Here is a 21144-nt window from a genome sequence, read left to right on the forward strand (position 1 = left end):
GTTTTTGTAAAGGTTGAGTTGCTTCTTATATCATTCAATCGACATTAGATTCTCTGTAAATAATTATATGTTATTACAAATGCTATTCTGAAATCAGTGAACCAGTTGTCATAATATATGCTTTTCTTCTGCTTACAACTTTTCATGCTACAATTTGAAATGCTTTCATTAATATATAATTTCAATTCAAAGTCATTTACACATATTTGAATGTAACGTAAAATGCTTTTTTCATGGAAGAAAGACAGTATTATCTTCTCACTTCTAGGCAAATAAATAATAATAAAAAAATACTTATTTTTATTAAGGAAATTAAATTAATACATCAAATACTCAGAACTCTTCTGATGGTAAGTGAACTAGAAGTGACTGTGAATCGTTGATATTATATCATAAAAGAAGATATAATAACATGTGACTTACTTTGAGCACTTTGCATGATAAAGGAAAATACAAATGTCAATGAGGTTCATTGACCAGTCATTTTATCATGGTTTGCATACATGTTGGCAATTTATTTATAATCTTTTTGATGTTTAAATAATGGGGGCCTAAATGATTAGGAAATATTGAAATAATTCATATACAAGGCTGATTTTTAATATAAAAATTACTGTATTCCACTGTAGTAAGTTTACTTATTTGATTATCTAAAGAAACTGTTTTAGTTATTAAGAAGCTGCTAAATAATTCAAAAATAAAATCTAGAATTACAGTGGACTTCTGCCATAAAATGTTCCACATATCGCATGTCTCTAGCTAACTAAATTTTATGCTGAAATTATATTAGCATAAATAAACAAGAGTGCAAAAGCACATGCCTTATAAACTGCATCATGCTTAGCAATGAATAATCGTAAGACTGAGAAACTAAATTTAATTCTTTAAGAACAGGAATTATTTCCCATTCTAAGATGAAACTGCTTTCTGTAGCAAAACTGACAAAGAAAATACATCAGTGATCTTGTGAATTATCTTGAATGTTATCTTTTTCTTCTGAATTCCCCCAACCAATTAGTTCAGACTGAAACATTTTCATTTACAAAATTTTATATTGAAATTTAATAAAAATTAAATTAAATTATGAAAAATACCAAAAATATCTTGCAATCTCAACCCTTCTGAAAAGCATTAAGGCTGGATCTTTACAGAGTGAAATATACATTTCATCAAGCTATCCAAAGAAATACTGAGTTATCAATAAATAAAATTAAATAAAAATGAAAGATTAAGTTATAATTTAATATTGCTGAAATATTTTGTTAGTATAACTAGATTTTAATATTGATGAAAACAGTGTGCAGGTAGCTGATTCAAAAAGAAAGTATTTTGACTAGAAATATGACACATGGTAAAATAAAATCTGTTATTGATAATAACTGACAACCAAAATATTACCATATACAAATTTATCAGAATCTTATAACTAAAAGGAAATAACAAAATATTATAATTAACATTGCTTTTAAATGGCTCATTTTGTTACAATTCTTATAGAAAAACTACCTTTTTGAAAACAGGAAATCTGAAAACTTAACTGTGCTTCACTGGCATTAGAATCACAAATCGTCAGATTGTTAGTTATTCAACCTATTATTTAACCCCTCTACAATATGCATGGAAAATGGAATTCACCCTTACATTCCCTCTATTTTAAAGATAGCTGGGAAGATGACCAAATCTAGGCAGTAACAAACTACCATCCAGTGCATTTTAGTTTAAGAACCCCTATAGAGACCCTATACATTTTCTAAGCCAGGTAACAAGGAAAATCAATTATGTCCTCAGTGGGATTCATGGATTTTCCAACTGCTAGCTAGGCATGTTACAAGTTATATCACAAAAGTACTCACAGGGAAAAATGACTAGGCCTTATATGGTAAATGATATACAGTTTAAAATTAGGGGCAAAATCTTACGACAAAAGAAAAGCTTTCTATTGCAAAAAAATGTCAATACGTATATTAATTTTTCAACGTTTATTATTTGATTTGTTTTTGCAAAGATAGCACTGTTATGTTTCTTAATTTTCTAATGTTTATTTCAATTACTTTTAGTTCTATTTCATAATTCCAATTAAGATTACCACTGTTTAATATTTATACAAATAGTTTTGAATTAACATGCATAAAAGTGAAGGTGTCAGGGAATATTTACTCAAGTATTTTGTAAATTTTACTACATAAATTGCTTTTCACTCAAAATTCATAAAGAATGTTATATTAGCAAAAATGCTTAATTCAGAATGAGTTCTTTGGTACTCTACTTTGGTTCTAAATCCCATCACTTCAAGGAATTACAATTGTGGCCAAAGTTAATTTGCCAGTTAGGCATCACCATTCTTACTTGAGTAAAAAGACGAAACACCTTCTCATTTATTAATTATTGAACAGAAATTGGTTTGTTCCCCTTGAAAAGTCAACTAATTTCCGATCAATAGCGATAATTACTTGCTTTCAATTTAATTTATTTTTCAAAGTTTGAAATTTTGTTATTCATTATTTAAATTCAAGTCCCTGTAAAACATTTTTAATAATTTAAATTCACGTTACTTTAAAACACAATTTTCAGAATTAAACATCCTACATATGGGTTCCCTCTTTTTTGATACTTCTACTAAATTTATATTAGGAGATAATATAATCAATATTTCTTTAGTAAATAAATTATTTTTAACTTACTTTGCAGCTATTGCGGAAGTATTAGAAAAACTTGTTTTCGAACTAAGTGAATTTAAGATCATTCAACATTATATATATATACGAACGTGATAAAAAGTTGTCCACAAAATATAGTCTTAAAATTTGTCTCGAGTAACTAATCTGTCATAATGGCTCTGGGTTTTTCAGAAAAAAAAAAAAAAAAAAAAAAAAAAAAAAAAAAGCTCTAAATGACTTTAGAACAATATAGTTCTCTTAGTTTAGTTGCAACAAATCACAATTAAATATCTCAAATTAAAATGGAAATACTTCAAAAACCTAAGAAATTAGAATGATGTAATGGATATTGTAACATTTTCAAGGCAAATAGGTCTTTAAAGATTTTACCCAAAATAATGCACATTTAATTTTGAAGAGCATTTTTCTTTAAATATTTATTTACTATGATACAAGCAATAAAATATTAGAGAAAACTACATTTTTCTTACCTGCATACCACACAATCTCACGCCTAACCTAGCAGATGTACTTGCAGCACATTTAGCCATTTGACGGCTACGTTTGTCAGGTGGTGCATCATCACCATGTTGTCTTGTCCCCATCTTCAAATCCAAAATACAAGGCTTGTGAAAATTAGAAGCAACATTCTCTAATAGCAAAAAATCTAAGTTCATGGTTAAAGAACATAAAAGAGGAGATAAAAACTTATTATTCACATACCTTACAAGAAAAATACGCTTAAAACAAGATAAATGTTTATTTAAAAGAAAAATTTACATTAAATTAGATATTTATTTATTTCAGCAATTATGAGAAAAATTAAGTATCACTTTAACGTGCCTAAAATAAAACAGAGAATAATACAAATTCGTAACTGCACACAGCCTTGGTATTGTTTACATTAAACTACTTTCATTATATATATAATTATTCTTTTCATGAAACAATACATCACCCATTGCTACCATCTAGTTATATTTTGCACTAAGGTTTATCTTGATGCTAGTGGTGCACCATTAATAGAAGTGCCAAAAATAATATTACAAATCAGGCAAATAATTTAAAGGATACATTTAGGATTTGGTCTGCTATAAAGCTGGTGAAGATGCTTTTCTTTAATAAGCTTTTTGTCGCTGCAAGAATGTATCTGGACTCTATGTAGAAAAATATAGAGATATTAAGATAAATTACTTTATTAAAAAAATATGGAAAATACACTTTTTTTTTTTTTCAAAAGCTGATTTTGCATGCTTTCTAATGCACTGTTCTACACAAAAAGGTACTTCATTAATAGAACTGATTGGAATAAAATTTAGCTTATGTAAATTTTTTTTTTTATGGTATAGAATTTTTATAATGCTAAAAGTCAAGTTGAAGACCCTTTCTTAAAACAGATTTAAGAATAGACAATAGTTCTATGAAACACACTTTCTTCACATGTAAAGTACAAGGTTCGTAATACAAAATAAAGCATTTCTGTCAAAGGCATGCAACAATTTTCCTCGTATTTGTTTTTAAAACAAAGACTTGTTACATTTATTCAAAATATTATAAAATGAAATAAAAGATTCAGTTCATAAGGAAATGGAGAATTCTATGGTTTATTTAAACAGCATTGTTATTTACACAATATAAAAAAAACCATAAATTATAAATTAGACAAATACAAGTGAGAAAAACTTTATAAAATGCTATATAGTAATTAGGGAAATAAATTACTTTCCACATAAGTGTTAATGATGTCATAGAGTATATAACTTCCCAAAAATAATAAATAATCTTAGAATAAAACAATATATAATACTTCTCAGAATAAAACAAAGTAATATATATTAATTCAAAGTGAAAGATGTCAAGGATTAATAACTATATCTTTTTTCCAACACTTTAACTCATAGTACGAACCCTGTACTGATTTTTACAATAGAGAAATATTCCAGAAACTGCTAATGAATATTTATCAACACCATGGCATAACTTTATTTAAAATAAATGTACTAAATATTATTTTAACTTGATATAAATGAATCATTTCTTAAAATATGCAAAACATAAAGATTAAACAATTCTACAAGAGTAAAAACAAAAAGCTAAAAACAAATCAACAGCCAACAATTTATTAAGTTAATAATTAGATACAGTTCCATTTATTAAATTTAATGCTGTAATTTATTAAATAAAATATCATAACAGCTGAGGATTTATTTTAGCTTTTACTCATGCAAAGGCAAGTGAAAACAATTTAGTTTACATTTATTAACAAAAATATTTCCAAGGAAAGTTGAAAAGACAGCAACTACATTGTTAAAACTGTTAAAAGTTTAAATGACTAGAGTGCTGAAAAGATTATTTTGCACAATAGTTTTAAGAGCATGTTGAACAATTAATTGCTTGAGAAATAAAGTAAAAGAAAGAGAGAACTGAACTGGCATTCCAAAGTAAACTTTGAACACCTTAAAAAAACCTAATGGATAATTAAAAACAATTAATAAATGCAATGAAACTTCATTAATTACACAACAGTAAATTAATTCTTAATCACCATTCGGATATTAATTCCAATCTCTTTAAAAGTGAAATAGTTAAATTTGAATAACATACATACTAGAAAATTTTAAGAAATTCTATCGGCAAAAGTAACAATGCAGTTTCATTGCGCACAAAATACATACACAGTTCCGTACCAAATGATGGGCATATAAGGTAGAATCGCCCGAGGTGTGGGATAAGTCCAGGGCGCAACATTGATACCCAAGGCCCAAATTAATCATCGGATAATGGGAGCAATCAATACCTCTCGCCCACGTTCAAAGCAGTCACGGTACGGCTCTGTACATAAAATATGAATACACAAATCTTTAAATGTTCTCAGCAAGTCACGAACTTACGTTGAACAATATGCAATTAGTTACGTAGATTAAAGTAAAACTGTGCATGCAAAAAATATATATACATATACGACCCACTAAAAAGCAGAATGATATTTTTTATAAAAATTTTCTCTGTTTTTAGAGAAAAGGAATGCTATTTAAGATGCAAACAACAAAATTGAAAGAAATAAAAGCTAACTGAAATGAAATTCCTTGTAAACAGGGTTAAATTTCTAAGCATATTTAAAAAATTCTAATTTTATTGTACTGGATATAAAAATTATTCTTATAATACTGTGATATAAGGCTTGCATTGCAGGCTTTAAAGCAATGCACAGAAATTAAACCCGATTTTAAAACTGTATATGAGCCTTTATTAAGCAAGATAAATTCAACTGAATAATAATGCTCAAATCTGCATATATACAATTTTTAATCTGCTAAGCATTCGAAATAAAAAAATAAACAATAGGAATGCAAATTTTTATATGATTGACTGACACATTCAGAAAAAAACATTTTGGTAAAAACAGCAATGTTTTTATCATTCTGCTAATTACACAATAATTTATTAAGAAATTAAATCTTTCAAATTAAAACTTGTACAAGAGAAAGCAGGGTTGAAACTCAACTGGCAATTTGCTACCTTAATTCTGGAGATGTTTTATGTCTTTGAGTTCTGTTAAGTTTGTCTTCACAGTCTCCATAATTCTTGTTACTGCCTCTCACTGGGTGGTAAATAGTTGGACTGTTATCTATCTGTTGCACCTGAACAACACCTTGAAAGAGAAAATGGAAATTATGAAATAAATTGTTTCTTAAGTGATTTCAGAACAAAAATGGAACACATAAGAAAATAAAACAGTTTCATATATATAATTAAAAATGCAGTAATTAATGCAGTTTATGAGATGAACTTTTAGGAAACAATGTAAAAATATTTCTTGTAATTTATTACTACTATTATAAGAAAATATGATGAATATCAACTACAAAAATTAATTTTTCAATAATTTAAATTTTTCTGTCCATTTAAAAATCAGTTTAATCATGCTATAATCTTAGATCTAAAAAAACATGAGACAATTTTTAGCTAAAATTTAACAGGTTATAAATAACATAAGATAGAAAAAGAAGACATTTAGCAGTCATCACAAATAATTAGTTAATTTTAAATGCACAATAATGCAAATTCAAATGAATAAATTTGAATAAAATAAATTTGCTATAAATAATATTGTCAAAGCATGAGCATAATAATTATTAGGTCATTATTATGATAAAACATAATGAATAATGACATTTTCACATGTAAAGACGGAAAAGGGCTTAGTGTACTTATATGGATTATGACAAACAAAAGCAAAATTCCCTTATCAATATTTTCTGAATCATCAATGAAAAAATATTTGGTCACAAGGTTTATATATATCATGTAGAACAAATTTAATGATACATGGACAGCAATAGTACAGGCTCATATTAAAAAGGAGGACGACTATAGTGAGTCAAATATATTTAGTTTTACATGTTATGTTGCAACGGAATTTGAAATAAATGAAATATGTTTTGCTATATTTATTTAAAGCTTGCTTTGGAGCATTTATCTACATTAAACTTAACTGCCAAGCTTTAAGAAAATACTTTAATTTAATGAAATGATTTCGCATAAAAATCAAGCCCAACTGCAAATTCAGATCATACTAGTAAATATCTCTTTGCCTAAACATAAATAAAAACATATATTGACACATCATTAAAATACACAAAGCAAGGAGAGGGGAAAAAAGAAAAGCATTCTTGGCATACCTTTATATAATGGAATGAAATTTCTCATTTCTCGTGGAACATTCAAATAAAAATGTAGCTCTCTCTGGATAAGAGGCTTACACAGAGTGCTGTGATCCAAGACCAAAAGCTGCGTGTGTCCTCCTACTTGATGTGCAAAAGGCTGGAGCACAGTGATGGGATCAGATGACGTTTTCGCCTTTTCCAACGATGATGCTGCCACTTCTGCATGACTTTCCATGTCACTGGCTGTTGCTGTGGTGTTGGTATACACCATGACGCTTTTCTTCGAACTGCAACAAAGAGAGGGGAATGACTGGGCCGGATCTGCTTGTCCTGCGGTTGCCCAGAAGGCAGCAGGACAGCTGGCCTTACTTCTTGCACTTTTGTTGGTTAGTCTAGCACAGCAGCAGACCTACAACAAAAAGGAAATATAACACAAGTTCATTAAATTATTGGATGGTGAAATTTGAGTAACAGATGCATAAAACAACTTCTCAAAATTCTAACCTAAGCTGTTAGTTAATTGAAAGGCATCATACTAATTAGACCAAAATTTCCAACTGAAACGTTTAAAGTATGAACACACTTCATAAGGTTAGGTTGCACTGCTTCAACCTGATAGATACAAATTTATACTCATTTAATACATGTAATTTAAATCAGTTTGGTACCTTACAGAATTTGATTACATTTTGTAAAATATGAACAAAGAAGGTTTAATTAAATAAATTAAAAAATTTATTTAAGATCTACATTTTAGGTACCCATTTCATATATGCTGCTTAAAATTAAACAAAAACAACTCAAGAAAATTAATAAAACAATAAATTGATGATTTAACATAATAAAAAGATATTATATATTTATCTTATATTAACTGATTATGTTTCATTAATTTTACTAATTTGTTTTTGTTTGAATTTTGATTTGAATATTTCCTGTTAAGTTGACCCCCTTTCATGATTTAATTATTATCCCTTACTTATACACACCTAGATGAATTGTTTCAATTAAATATTTTGAAATTGTAATGATATGTTTTATTTCCAACATGAAAAATTTGATTTACAAAAAGTTTTTTATCGGTAAAAAATTTCACCACTTAAGAATGTCATTAGTTTGATGAATTTCAATAGCATCTTGGTTTTACTAAAACCCAAGAATAACTATGTCATATTCATGTGTTAAAATGTGAAATTAATCAAAAATATCTATCAACATTTAATAAATTATAATGTTATGAGATATAACAGAAAAGATTGGTAGAATTATTTTAAACAGAGCTGTACAATATTAGGAGAGAATACTTACTTTATTAACCACAGGGTCACAGAAAAAACACATGATTTACCTTAACAATTTTTGTGCATAAATTGTTATTATATACTGTTCAATATATCATGAAAGCAAACACTTTCCATTTCACATGCTGTAACCTAGGTAATAAGAAATACACAGCACGAACTTTTGGCGACATTTGAAATTGGGAAGTTATTATCAGAGCTAGTTCTGGCGACAAAGCGCGGTCGACGATTTAATAATGATATAATATATCCAGTAATATAATATTGAATTTCCATGCTGCTTCCGGTTTTTAATGATGAAAATTATTTCACGTTTTTTATTATTAATTGAGAAACGACTGTTTCCTACCTTTCCGTCAACAACACGTAACTGAATGTGAATAACTGACTCACAACACATAATTCAAGTACTAATAATGGCGTAGTGACTATGACTATCTCTTATAATTAATTCCTTTGGCAAAGTTCAACAAGAGCAGAACGATTTAAATATGTAAATAAACACCTGTTGCCAACGAGGTATTTATAACTTTTACAGCTTGTCTACAATGATTAATTAAAAAAAAAAAAAATTCAGTAACCGTAGAGAGCAGCCAAACATATTCTGACAGGAGTAATTTGACAACAGAATTATGTCAAATTACTCCTGTTTCGAACGCAAAAGTAAACTCCCATCAATCAAACACTATCATAATACGATTCTGCGCCATTTTTAATGCTAGAGGAACGTTTCATTTTGAGGGTGAACTCCCCCCCCGTCCCCAAAAGACAATGAATTCGAATTACAGATTTGTTTCTGACCACCTGCGTTTTATAGTTTTATTTTCAAATGTCAGTTACTAAACACTAGCGAAATAATTTTATCTTTTCTTTAAGAGCACTACTGGTCACCTTTTTTTAAAGCCTGTTTGTTTCTGAAGTTCTGAAAACCAATTTACATACGTATTCGAACCCTTTAAACAGTTTGTATTTAATGAAGAACAAAACATACAGTTAATATTTAATCACAGTTTAGTTTTACAAGGAAAGAGCGGAACATACAGTATTTTGTTGGGTAACCGTTAGCTAAAATTACAATTTGGCATGAATTTAACTATTTCTTTTCATGTAAGAGTCTTCTGTTTTGTACTATTGCTCCGTAAGAATTGATTTTATTAGGGCTTTCGAAGAAATGTCATGTTTACTTATTCTTTTACCAACTTACTTTATACAAGTTCGAGAGGATTTAAGTCCGAAAAATATGGAGAAGCTTTCATAACTTAGGGGCAGTTGTTTAATAACCACAAGCGAACATTTAGGGCTGTGTGTTGGGACAATTGTGTAATAGCCATAAGCGGACATTTAGTGCTGTGTGTTTAGGATTGTTATCCTGATAGAGCTTGAATGTATTTTTCATTACATGTTTTCGTGAATATACTTTCATGTTTTAATTAAGAATATTTATATATTTGTATTCACAGATATTATGTTCTACAAAACGTTTATCTCCCATCCCAGAGGCAGCGAAACATTCCCAACCATTATGCTTCCACCATCGTGATTAACAGTGGACAATGAGTTTTTCGGAGTCATCAAGACCCATCCACCATCGTGCTTAACAGTGGACTTCATCAAGACCGGCGCCAGAGCATGCGCAACCGGTGCCGCTGCACCAAGCGGCAGAATTTAGGGCGGCAAAATTTTTAAAATTTAGGAAGCAACCGGGCAACAGAATTTTGGAGTCGCAGAGTTTGTACCGGGCAACAAAATGTCTAGCTTCGGCCCTGTTCTTCATTCAGCTTTCTCCACGCAATAATTCGTACACTAGACCCAAATGTATTTATTTAACTGTGGCTCGTCTGAAAAATAGCATCGTTTTAATATGATAAATCTTTGCTTACCATATACTTTGAGGCATTTCCCTTGTTTTCTTAAAATGCATTTTTAAAAGTTTCACGCAATTTTCATCGTTTCATAACATCAGAAACAGTAGAACACTTTTAGGATTATCTGGATATTTTGAATACTTTTATTATCATTAAAATGATGAATAATTAAATTTCTAACAGAGCTTTGTCGTTAGTTTGTAGCAGCCTGTCATGTTCACTTAAGATAAGAAGACACTGTTAATATATTTTAGTAATCAAAATGTAATTTCCAAATGAAGTTAATAATTTTTTAGATATATTTTCAATTAGAACAAAAAATTATAGCAAAAAACTTCATCCGGCAGAACACCTCGAAAGAAGTTTCGAGGGTTCGATTTATTACGTGAGTTGCCGACTAATATGTTTTGAATAATTTATTTTATTACAAGGAATATTCTGATGAATATTTATTTTATTACAAGCAAGGCTTTTACTGTTTACTGTTTCCACCATAAGATAAAGGAGAGAAATTCTTTAAAATGAAGTTTATGTAATACTTTTAATGTTATTTTTTATTTTTTCCGAGAATTTTTGAAAATTGCTTTATTTTCTTCGTTTATTTGACACAAATTATTTTAAAATTCCACAATCTAAAAATATAAATGTTATAACGTTTCTCAATTTTTATTGATTATTGGCCGATTTTCTACACTTTTATCCCCATTAAAAAAAAGAGAGAGAGAGAGTATGCTGCTGTATTAACTAGCAGAAAAGGATATTTTGGTTTTTCCTTGATTATCACATACATGATTTGCTCTGAAACATACTTCGGAAGTTATAATATCATTACACTTACTTCTTGCTTCCACACATATAGATGTATATTCGCATCGTTTTATTTTAAAAGCTGAATTACATATTCCAATTTAAATTTAAGCTTTAAGTTTATTTTACTTCAATCCTGAAGCTATAGGCAGGACGGGTTTAAAAAAATTTGGTTTTTAATTTTTAGCCGATTATTATGTTTCTTTGCGTGCATATATAATTTCTTAAAGTAATAGTGAATATAAATCAAAATTATTTTCTATACGAAACACATGTGCACTATTGTGCTAATTATTAATTGGAATTTGAAAATAAATAAACTGGAATAGCCAATTAAAAGTAAAATAAATCTTTCTAAATTTCACTTCGCCTTTCCTAAGAGATAAATTTCATTTATACTCTCTATTACTTTATTAAATTAAATATTATCTTTGCAGCACTAGCGCAGGAGAGTTTTTCTTTTCTTTTTTTTTTTTATTAAACTATATTTTACCTTGCCGATTATTATGTTTCTTTGCGTGCATATATAATTTCTTAAAGTAATAGTGAATATAAATCAAAATTATTTTCTATACGAAACACATGTGCACTATTGTGCTAATTATTAATTGGAATTTGAAAATAAATAAACTGGAATAGCCAATTAAAAGTAAAATAAATCTTTCTAAATTTCACTTCGCCTTTCCTAAGAGATAAATTTCATTTATACTCTCTATTACTTTATTAAATTAAATATTATCTTTGCAGCACTAGCGCAGGAGAGTTTTTCTTTTCTTTTTTTTTTATTAAACTATATTTTACCTTTGTTAATGTTATATGTCTGTGTGTGTGTTAGATGTATACAAAACGTAATATTATATTCTTTTATGGGACATTAAAAGTCTAACACACACAAATGTATCCGTTATTAAGATTTGAAATTTTTACACGAGTTATAAAATAAATTCTTAACTGTTTTAAAATAAAAATATGAATTACTGTAACTGTAACTGTTTTAAAATAAAAATATGAATTACATGACTTTAAAGAAATATATTTTAATTTCTCGCTTGTGCAGCCAGCAATCAGGCTGGCATGCGAAGCTCACTAAACCGAATGCAAGCCAGATGTAGTAATTTAATCAAGTAGGGGGGGGGGAAATTGCAAAATGTTCAGAATAATAATTGCAAAAGGTTCAGAATAAACTCACAGAAAGGATTTAAAATTCAGGACTCCAGTTGCATAAAGGTTACTAATTATTAAACTAATAATAATAACGCATTATTTTTTCCGAAATGGAGAAAATGGGAATATGCCTAAAACTAAAACCTGAAGTGTTTGGTTTTAGAGATACTCGCATGTAGTAGGTAGTCTAAAAACCAAATATTTGAATTTCTTTTATCGCACATAATATACAAAAATTTTTAATGTAAAGTTAAAATTAATTCGTCTTATCATAAAAGGTTGTAAATAATAACAAAACAGCGATTATTTATCGTTAAAACAAGCGATTATTTATCGTTAAAACAGCGATTATTTATCGTTAAAAAACGTTTTTTTTTATTTGAACAATTTGATTGATAACGTGTTATTCAGGCTAAAAATACGAAAATAAAAAATAAGATAAGAAATAAGAAAATACGAAGGCTATTATAAAATAAAGCTTTTGTTTAAAACTCATAAAATAATTAATGAAATAAAAATAAAAATAAAAAGTTCACCATTAAGTCTAACGGGAAGAAGAAATTACATAATTTTCTTTACAAGACACATCTTCGATTTTTTAAATTATGTGTAATAAAACTGTGGAGGCCTAAATAACGAAATCTAATAATCGAATTGCTCAATATAGAAGTAAAAGATATTATAAAAATAATTTATAAAGGTATAAACCACCTTTTAAATTTATTTAATCTGTCGTTTCCGTTAAGCTGTATGATAATTTTTTCTGCCTTTAGTTAATTAAATAATTGATAAATTTTAAATAAAAGTTTACCATATAAAAACTTATTTATTTATTTATTAATATCAGAAATCTTTATAGTAAAATCTTCCTACACTTTTAAGATGTTATTTAAAATCAATTAACGTGATTCTTGATAATTCATATCTGTATTTTTTAATGATTTGTCAAATTGGTGCAAAATGCATACATTTAATTAAAATATATATCCAACCGATTATCTTTCTGAACATTTGCAGCATTATAGTAATTAAAAACTTTTTTTTGAAGGTTTTCATTTCTTTTATCGGGGAGGGGGGTGATGTAAAACGTGACAATTAAATAGCCGTGAAAGAGATGGAACATGCAAGATAAACACAGCAATAAAGAAGTAAATACAAGCGTAAACTTTCATTCATTACTCCAAGATACATCAAATATTGTTTTCGTTCTAGCTTGGAACCGAACAATACATTAGACACGAAGGTATTTCCCATTCACAACTTCCTGTAACTGCTCGCTCGTAAAACGCCAATGACCGTAGAGTACATTCTTTTCTTTTTCTTTTTTTTTCCATTTCAAGTGGAAGAAAATAAAATTCTGCTATCTTTCCTACATCTTCAATGAATCACGGTTTTTGACAAATAATTATAATCAGTAACTAATAATTGTAAGGGCAGAACATTAAGAAACGTAAAATCAGAACCATAAAAAAGGCTTGCTCGACAGCGTACCCGATGTGGGCCAACAATGTAAGACCTATAAATAGAGAAAGTGTGTTAGCTCATTTAATAAAGTTTCCTGTTTTTAAATGAAATAATGCGACTTTTCCACAAGGATAGCGAAAGCTCTTTGTTATCGAATGCAAACAACCTTTGCCATTCTTAAATTTTGCTGCCTCCAAATCTTCCTTGCGTCTCTATTTTGCCACCAGGTCGCACTGGCTCTGTTGTCGGCCCTTACTGTAGTATTCATAAATAAATAAAAACAAAAGAAAACATGCATTGAGATGCAATCTTGTATCTTTGCAAGCAGGCTGGTAATTTAATTTCTTCCTCTGCGACATATAACAGTTCCCCCACGAAACTGTGATAATATTAGCGAAATAAAAATAAACGTCTTTGCGGGGTACGAGATTTGTCTTAAACTTTATCTAGAAGATTCCCTCCCAGAAGATTTAAAAATTAGCCGTTTTAATCGTTTCTTACCACAAAGAGAAAACAGAAGTTTTATAATTGTTTTTATTATTACTTCGGTTTTAACTTAAAATACACTGTAGATTAAAATAATAGTTTTTATCAGGTTTGTATAAAGAAAGAAATAAGACATGTACAGGGTCATCAAAAATGAATGCCAAGATCAGTCCATTACACATCCAACAGTTCAAATGCTAAAATGTGAAAAAATTATGCATGTTTTTGCGGAAATGGAGCAAGAATTTGAAACCGAAGATTCTTCGCATTAGGTTCTAAAAGAACGGATTAAACAAATTATTTCTACGAGCTGAAGAATTCCAATCATACTTTGCGATTCAGAACAGTTTCGGAGGAAGATTCCTGATCTCCAACCACAACAGAAAATAATGGCATTCCCATTGTAAACATAACTCTATGATTAAACGAATTTCAGATCTCTTGAAGCATTTTAACATTTGATTCATTTCGTTAAATTTATCGTTTTAAACGATACATTTTTATTTTACTACCATTCTTTTTCGGTAATCCATTATAAAAGAATATAAAGAAAATTTTGCCATACATTATAGAAATGATAGAGAAATCTCTATTATTTTCTACCTTTAATTCATTGATTGCTACTTGCTGGTAACTACACGATTTATTGGTATGTAAATATGCAAAAATCCACAATCATATATAAACTTCTTCCAGTGAATGGTGTATGTGTGTGTGTGGTATATATATTTACATATTTGGTGATAGAAAATGGCAACTAAAGGCTTTATCCATTTAGTTACCGAAATCGATATATCTTTCTCTTGCAAAACGTTTCAAGATGTAAGTACAGAAATTTATTTAAACAAATTTAACGCAATGCGTGGCTGTGTTTTGTGTAAAAAGGGGTACCTGTAAACATAAGTTTTTATATGATCCCCGTAAAACTCCAGCTGGTAAAATATTTAACACTTTAAAAGAGGGTAAAAATAAATAAGTTCATTTGCAAAATTTTCACAGAAATTTAAGATTGAATTTACTAACTTATACGATTTTTGATTCCTATTATGAACCAAAGGTTAAGATTTTCTGTCCATATTCATGGAAGGAAATACAAACAATAGTTTTCCATTTATCAATTAAAACCAATGGATAAAACAGTATTTATTACGATGTTCAAGCTCTCAATGAAAATATTATTTGCACATATCTCAGTGAATATCACATTTAATACTAGATATATTTTTATTTTTTTCTTAACTTTTTAAAAGAAATTAATTTGTGGTGTTGCGTGGCCCCAACTTGCCCGCAACAATAGTAGTGACTGCTATGAACTGGAAAGTACACAAACTCTTAAGAAGGGTTTAACTCCCTTTTTATTCCACTTTAGAAGTTACAGATGCGTTCACTTGACGCTCACAAACTACGCCGACCCGGCGGTTAAATAAAAATAAGAAAGTACAACTAAAAATGAATAATAACAAGTCACTTCCTACGAGGCTCTCTAAACGTAACTAACTGAACCGCGTTCTAAGATACAGCTGAGATTTCAGCAAACTTTCTGAATAAAAAGTTGAAAGATTCAACTAACTGCAGAAGCAAGCACACAGGCCGAAACGCGCGGTTCTTAAATTTATACCTAGCAACCTTCACGCTCGTGAATCAAGAAAGCACACCTACAAAACTCGTTTCCCATCTATTTAACTCAAAAATACTTCCGCTGAAAATTTGAATACTTTGCGCGTTCTACTAAAATTTACATACTCTGGCATTGGCAATTCCAGGGGAAAGTAAAGGCTTGACAGGAAAGAAAGCTTAAAATAAATGTTAGTTAAAATAAATATAAACCCTACAAATTTACAAATGAAATTATCGATTTAAGGGGACTGTAAAAAAGTCAAGTTGTATATCTGCAGAACCCTTTTATCTACAGCACTGAAACTCTTTCATAAGATTCTCCCCCTTATTTTGCGAAAAAAGAATGCATATATAATATCTAGCTTTTAGTCATTTTTTTTTCAAACACCCTGTGTATGCTCATACATGTATGTACTACATATATACTGTACATATATCATGAATAAAACATCATCCATTAAAGGATTAAGCTGTGTCAGAGTAAGCAATATATCTATTTTCATTCGTAACATTTCAGAATGCAAATCAGAAATTGAAAATTAAGGGCGTCTTTCGAAGTGGATTTAGTTCATCCTTTTGATAATTTGCCAGAAGTGAATTCGAAAACAAAGATGGGCAAAATAAGAAAGAGAGACTTTACCTTCGGTTGAAGCTCTCGCGATGGTGGACTGCGGATGCCTGCCAACCAGGAATTACAGGAAGGGCAGCAGAGAGACGATCGATGCGCGCTCTGTAGGGGGAGGAGCCTCAAAATCAATAGCGTTGTCGTTCGAACGTAATACAACGCAGGGTTCATTCAAGGCTTCCCTGTCCAAGATCACATTTTGCAGTACATCAGAAACTCACTGACGAACTACCCTCTTTATAATTTAAAAAGCAAGCAAAATAAAAACAAACTTCCCAGCATAATTGTCACTTATAAAACTATCCGTTGAAATAAAAACTGTGAATCTTCGTAAAGATTTCTGATGTAAGACACCCTGCATAGAGAATGAGAAAGGCCATGCGCAAAAATAAAACTGAGGTCAAAAGTCTTCATAAGCCAGCTCGATAAATGGAGGAATGAAACTATGAAATTATTTTTTAATAATTTAAAGAAATGAATACATCCTCAATTATTTGCCTGTTGAATACGTTATTATTCTCAGGAAACTAAAAAATATTTAAGAATGTAAATTTTACAAATCAAAAAAATATATTGTTCATGCTTCTACTAAAGGAATGTTTACAAATAGCAATAAAGGAAGTGTCTGAAATCTTGTGCTGGGAGGTTTTAGAAGCCACACCAACAAAACTAGTGTAAAATTCCGCCAAATGGAAATGAGTTAAAGATCGAGAAAACATGTATAATTAAGCTTTATGAGATGCTTCTAAACTTTTAGAACCGGAATATTAATGGCAATAAAAATAATTTCGAATAAATCATTAATTTTATGTATATATCGGGTCAGTCCATAAGTCTATAATTGGGAGCTTTTGCCACATCTGCTTACTACCCAGATATTGCCCCATGTGATTTTCGCTTATTTCGTGCCTTACAAAATTTTTTTACTGGTAAAAAAGTTAAATTCTAAACAGGATGTACACAGTGAACTTTCAATTTTTTTCCCATCAAAACCAGAGTCTTTCTACAGCAATGGCATAAAAAGCTGCCTGTAAGATGGATGGAAGATAATGGAGGAAAATATATAATTGATTTTTTTATATTATTTAAAAATTTACCAAAAAATGCGCAAACATTTATGGACTGACCCCAATATATGTGTGTGTACGTAAAAAATTTGACAAAAGCGGTCATTGGCTATAAAAGGAATACTGAGAAGAAAGAAATAATATCAAAGAAGTTAAAAATTCTAGGAAAATAATTCAGGAAACTTTGGGCTTCAATGAGAGTATAAAGTCTATTTATATTTACTCTGTAATACAGGTAAGGGGCTGGTTCAAAATTAATATAAAATTTTCTGTCTTACGTATTAATTAAAACTTTAATTTCTTTTCAATTAGCTTTACACGCTTCTATCATTAGAGCGATCCATTTACACTATATAAAACACTCAGTATTAAAATGTTAACTTTTATTGTATATTATTGTTTAGTCTTGCATAAAATATCTGTGCAATTATAATTTTTACGATAAATCTACATAAAAAACGTTCCCATGCAATTCTTCGATAAATTAAAACAAAATTTTCGTGAAGAACAATAAAAGCAGAATTCATTTGATAGATTTACATTAAAATTTACCATATAATTGTAATCAAAATCGCGTAAAGATTTCATTTTCCTTTGATGATTATTTTAGATTACGCAAATGAATCATTCTAATTTTTTTTTTTTCTTGTGGAATTTTCTGGAGTGAGGGTGAGATGAGGTAACTGCATTCAAAACATTTTACTTTCGCGAAAATATGCTATACCATCCTATACGTTAAAATTCAACTAAAAGAAGCTTGATTTTAACTACATATAATAGAAAGGCACAGTTATTTCAAGCCTTTGTTCAGAATTTTTCGAGAAATAGGTGCTTCTCAATTTATTTCCCATTGTACTACTAAACATCTGATGCTAAAGGAAATATACAGCTCTGCGCCTAGCAACAGCAGCCGTTCCATCTCTGACGTCATCTCTCCTTCATTTTTGATTGGAAGGAGGAAAAGAACATCTCTAGGTTGTGAGGATAGACAAAAATGGATTTCGAGAAAAATATAGAACTAAGGTGCACAATTCATAGCATCTTAACGCAGAAGGCTTTCAAAATCTATTTATTATTCTCTTTGCATATTTTTATCTAAAAAATACAGAAGTTAGAAAACCATATTAAATTCAATTCAGTGTTCAATGAATAAATATTTCCTTTTAAACGCATCTAACTCCATTTCCTATTAAGTTAAATCCAAAAGCAGCAGAATTCTCATATTTATTACAACTTATACTAGCGTGCATCTTTTGCTTATATTACTTTAGAATAGATTATTAAAATTAATAAAAAAAAGGGGCATAAATTAAGAAATCCGTAAAAGGCTAATTTTCAAGAAGGAAAATAATAAAACGCAATTAAATTGCTGGATTTTCAAGAAAAAGAACTCCACCATAATTATATTGGCTTGGAATTCAAGAATTTTCAGATTTGATATCTGAGCAGACACAATTCAAAGGAAAAATTAGAAAATAGCGGGCGAACACAAACTAGCTGCTAATGCTTTTGAAGAACCCCCTGATGGTTCCCATGATGACATGTGACGTGGAATCTAGAGCAGAGAGTGAAAAAAAAAATTCTTTTATTTATAGACAGAATAAGATGAAGATCCTACGTTTATGCACATAAATTTTAGAAATGTGTCACTCATTAATTTTATGCATGATATGTATGAAACTGGGAGCTATTTCGCAGAAATCTTGTTTAAAAAAATTTGCTTTCCATGAAACAGATTTTTATGAGCCACCTTTTAAAATTCACCTTTATTTAACTTGATGAAATTTTGCTGTTGTGACAGTTATCTGCTTCTGGCTCAGAGTTAGCGAGTAGATATAACTATAGGCGATATGAGTTTCCAATACTGCTTACCACGCAGTCACAAAATAAATGGAATTTAATTCTTTCTGATTCTAGAAATGTAAAAACGATATTGATTTCAAAAATCTGTTTATAAAACGATATTACTATTTTATGACAGAATGATTATTTTTATCAGTCTGATTTAATAGTGATTGCTTATTTTAGCAAACTTCTTGCCTTCCCATATATATCAGGGTAACAATTTTGCAAATTCCTTCCTCTCCCACTTTTTTTTTTTTTTTTTTTTTAATGTTTGCCATTAATATTAATGTACATTAATTGTTTTGAGAAAAACAGGTTAAATGCACAGTTAGCCTGCATGCGTAAAACATAATATTAGAAAATCTTAACTGTATTAATTTACGATTAATGCATCAGTATCAATCAAATTTTATAAGCGCAGTATTCAAAACATTAACCTAATTAAGGATTTGTTAAGGACAATGGATACCTTAAGCATCAATCAGCGAACGATAATATTCACAGATTAGAATTTATCCCGTTTGAGTTACTTTATGCAAATTAAGCTTTTCGAGGAATCTTATGAGCGAGTCGTATTTTTCGTTCTACAATACCGTATAAAACTGAAGTTCATTCAAATTACCCCTCTACTTCCGGCTTCCTTACGAGGTTACCGGAACAGCCGTGAAACGCACTTTTCATTCTTTGAAACACTTGAACACCAAGCTTCAGTTTTGCAATCTCCCCTTCCATAGTAGCCAACTTTTTGAAGATGAAGGTCATGATAGAAGCAGGAATAAAAAGGATATACAGTGTCTCACAAAAGTGATGGGACACTTGTACTTTACAAAAGGAAACTGTAATAAAATAAATTTAAAAAACATGTAAAACTTTTTTTGGGTGTGTTTCATACTTAAATTTAGTAACAATTATTATATAACATACATTTTCTCAAAATATTAAAATAATAATTTAATAAAAGCAAAAAAATGGCTCACATAAGTGATGGGACACCATTAGATACTACTACGTACTACAATAAAAATATTTTTTGGGTTTTTTATTTTTACTCAAAAGCAATTAGCAATAATTTATAAAATCGTCTGCAGTCTTTCTCTCCAGTTTGTTTTGGAATTTTTGTGATTTTTAGCTCTGTGCAGCCATGAATGCTAAACGAAAAGAAACTTTGCCTGAAATTCAAAAATTAGTTATTAATTTGCATATTGAACATGAAAAATCTATTAGAGAAACTGCTGAAACAGTTAACATGAGTCATTCAACAGTTTTCAATATCATTAAACGATATAAAAAGAATCATATGATTCAGGATAAAAGAAGACCTGGCCGACCATCAAAGCTATCCAATGGAATAAAGCGAATTATTGTTCAAAATATTAAAAAAAGTCCAAGAATGAGTGCTCCTAAAGTTGCTGCTGATTTACAAGCATTATATGGAGTAATTGTTCTGGCTTTCGCAAAATCCAACATAAATAAGAATTCTGATTACTGGAATGAAGTTATATTTGCTGATGAGAGTAAATTTAATATATTTGGTTCTGACGGTAGAATCTTGGTGTGGTGAAAACCCAGGGAAGAATTT

At 29.3% G+C, this 21144-nt stretch overlaps 1 protein-coding gene across 6 annotated transcripts in view; it reads right to left on the reverse strand.

The window, feature by feature from the left end:
- Positions 1-21144, reverse strand: part of LOC118203219 (inositol hexakisphosphate kinase 1-like) — a 235323-nt gene that overhangs the window by 8884 nt on the left and 205295 nt on the right. For 5 of the 6 annotated variants that reach the window (XM_085812691.1, XM_085812690.1, XM_085812692.1 and 2 more), the window contains exons 2-5: positions 7340-7733; positions 6177-6309; positions 3732-3814; positions 3149-3324 (exon numbers count right to left, since the gene is read on the reverse strand). In XM_085812691.1, coding sequence (XP_085668817.1) covers positions 3149-3324; positions 3732-3814; positions 6177-6309; positions 7340-7595 — 648 coding nt within the window. In that variant the 5' untranslated portion in view covers positions 7596-7733. Of the gene's footprint in view, positions 1-3148; positions 3325-3731; positions 3815-6176; positions 6310-7339; positions 7734-16668; positions 16790-21144 lie in introns of those variants that run through there. The other variant, XM_035375492.2, reaches the window with a different exon arrangement.

Source organism: Stegodyphus dumicola, chromosome 3, assembly GCF_044657685.1.
Source record: "Stegodyphus dumicola isolate Sdum_Otavi_A_Nest chromosome 3, ASM4465768v1".
In the NCBI taxonomy this organism is placed as follows: Eukaryota; Metazoa; Arthropoda; class Arachnida; order Araneae; family Eresidae; genus Stegodyphus; species Stegodyphus dumicola.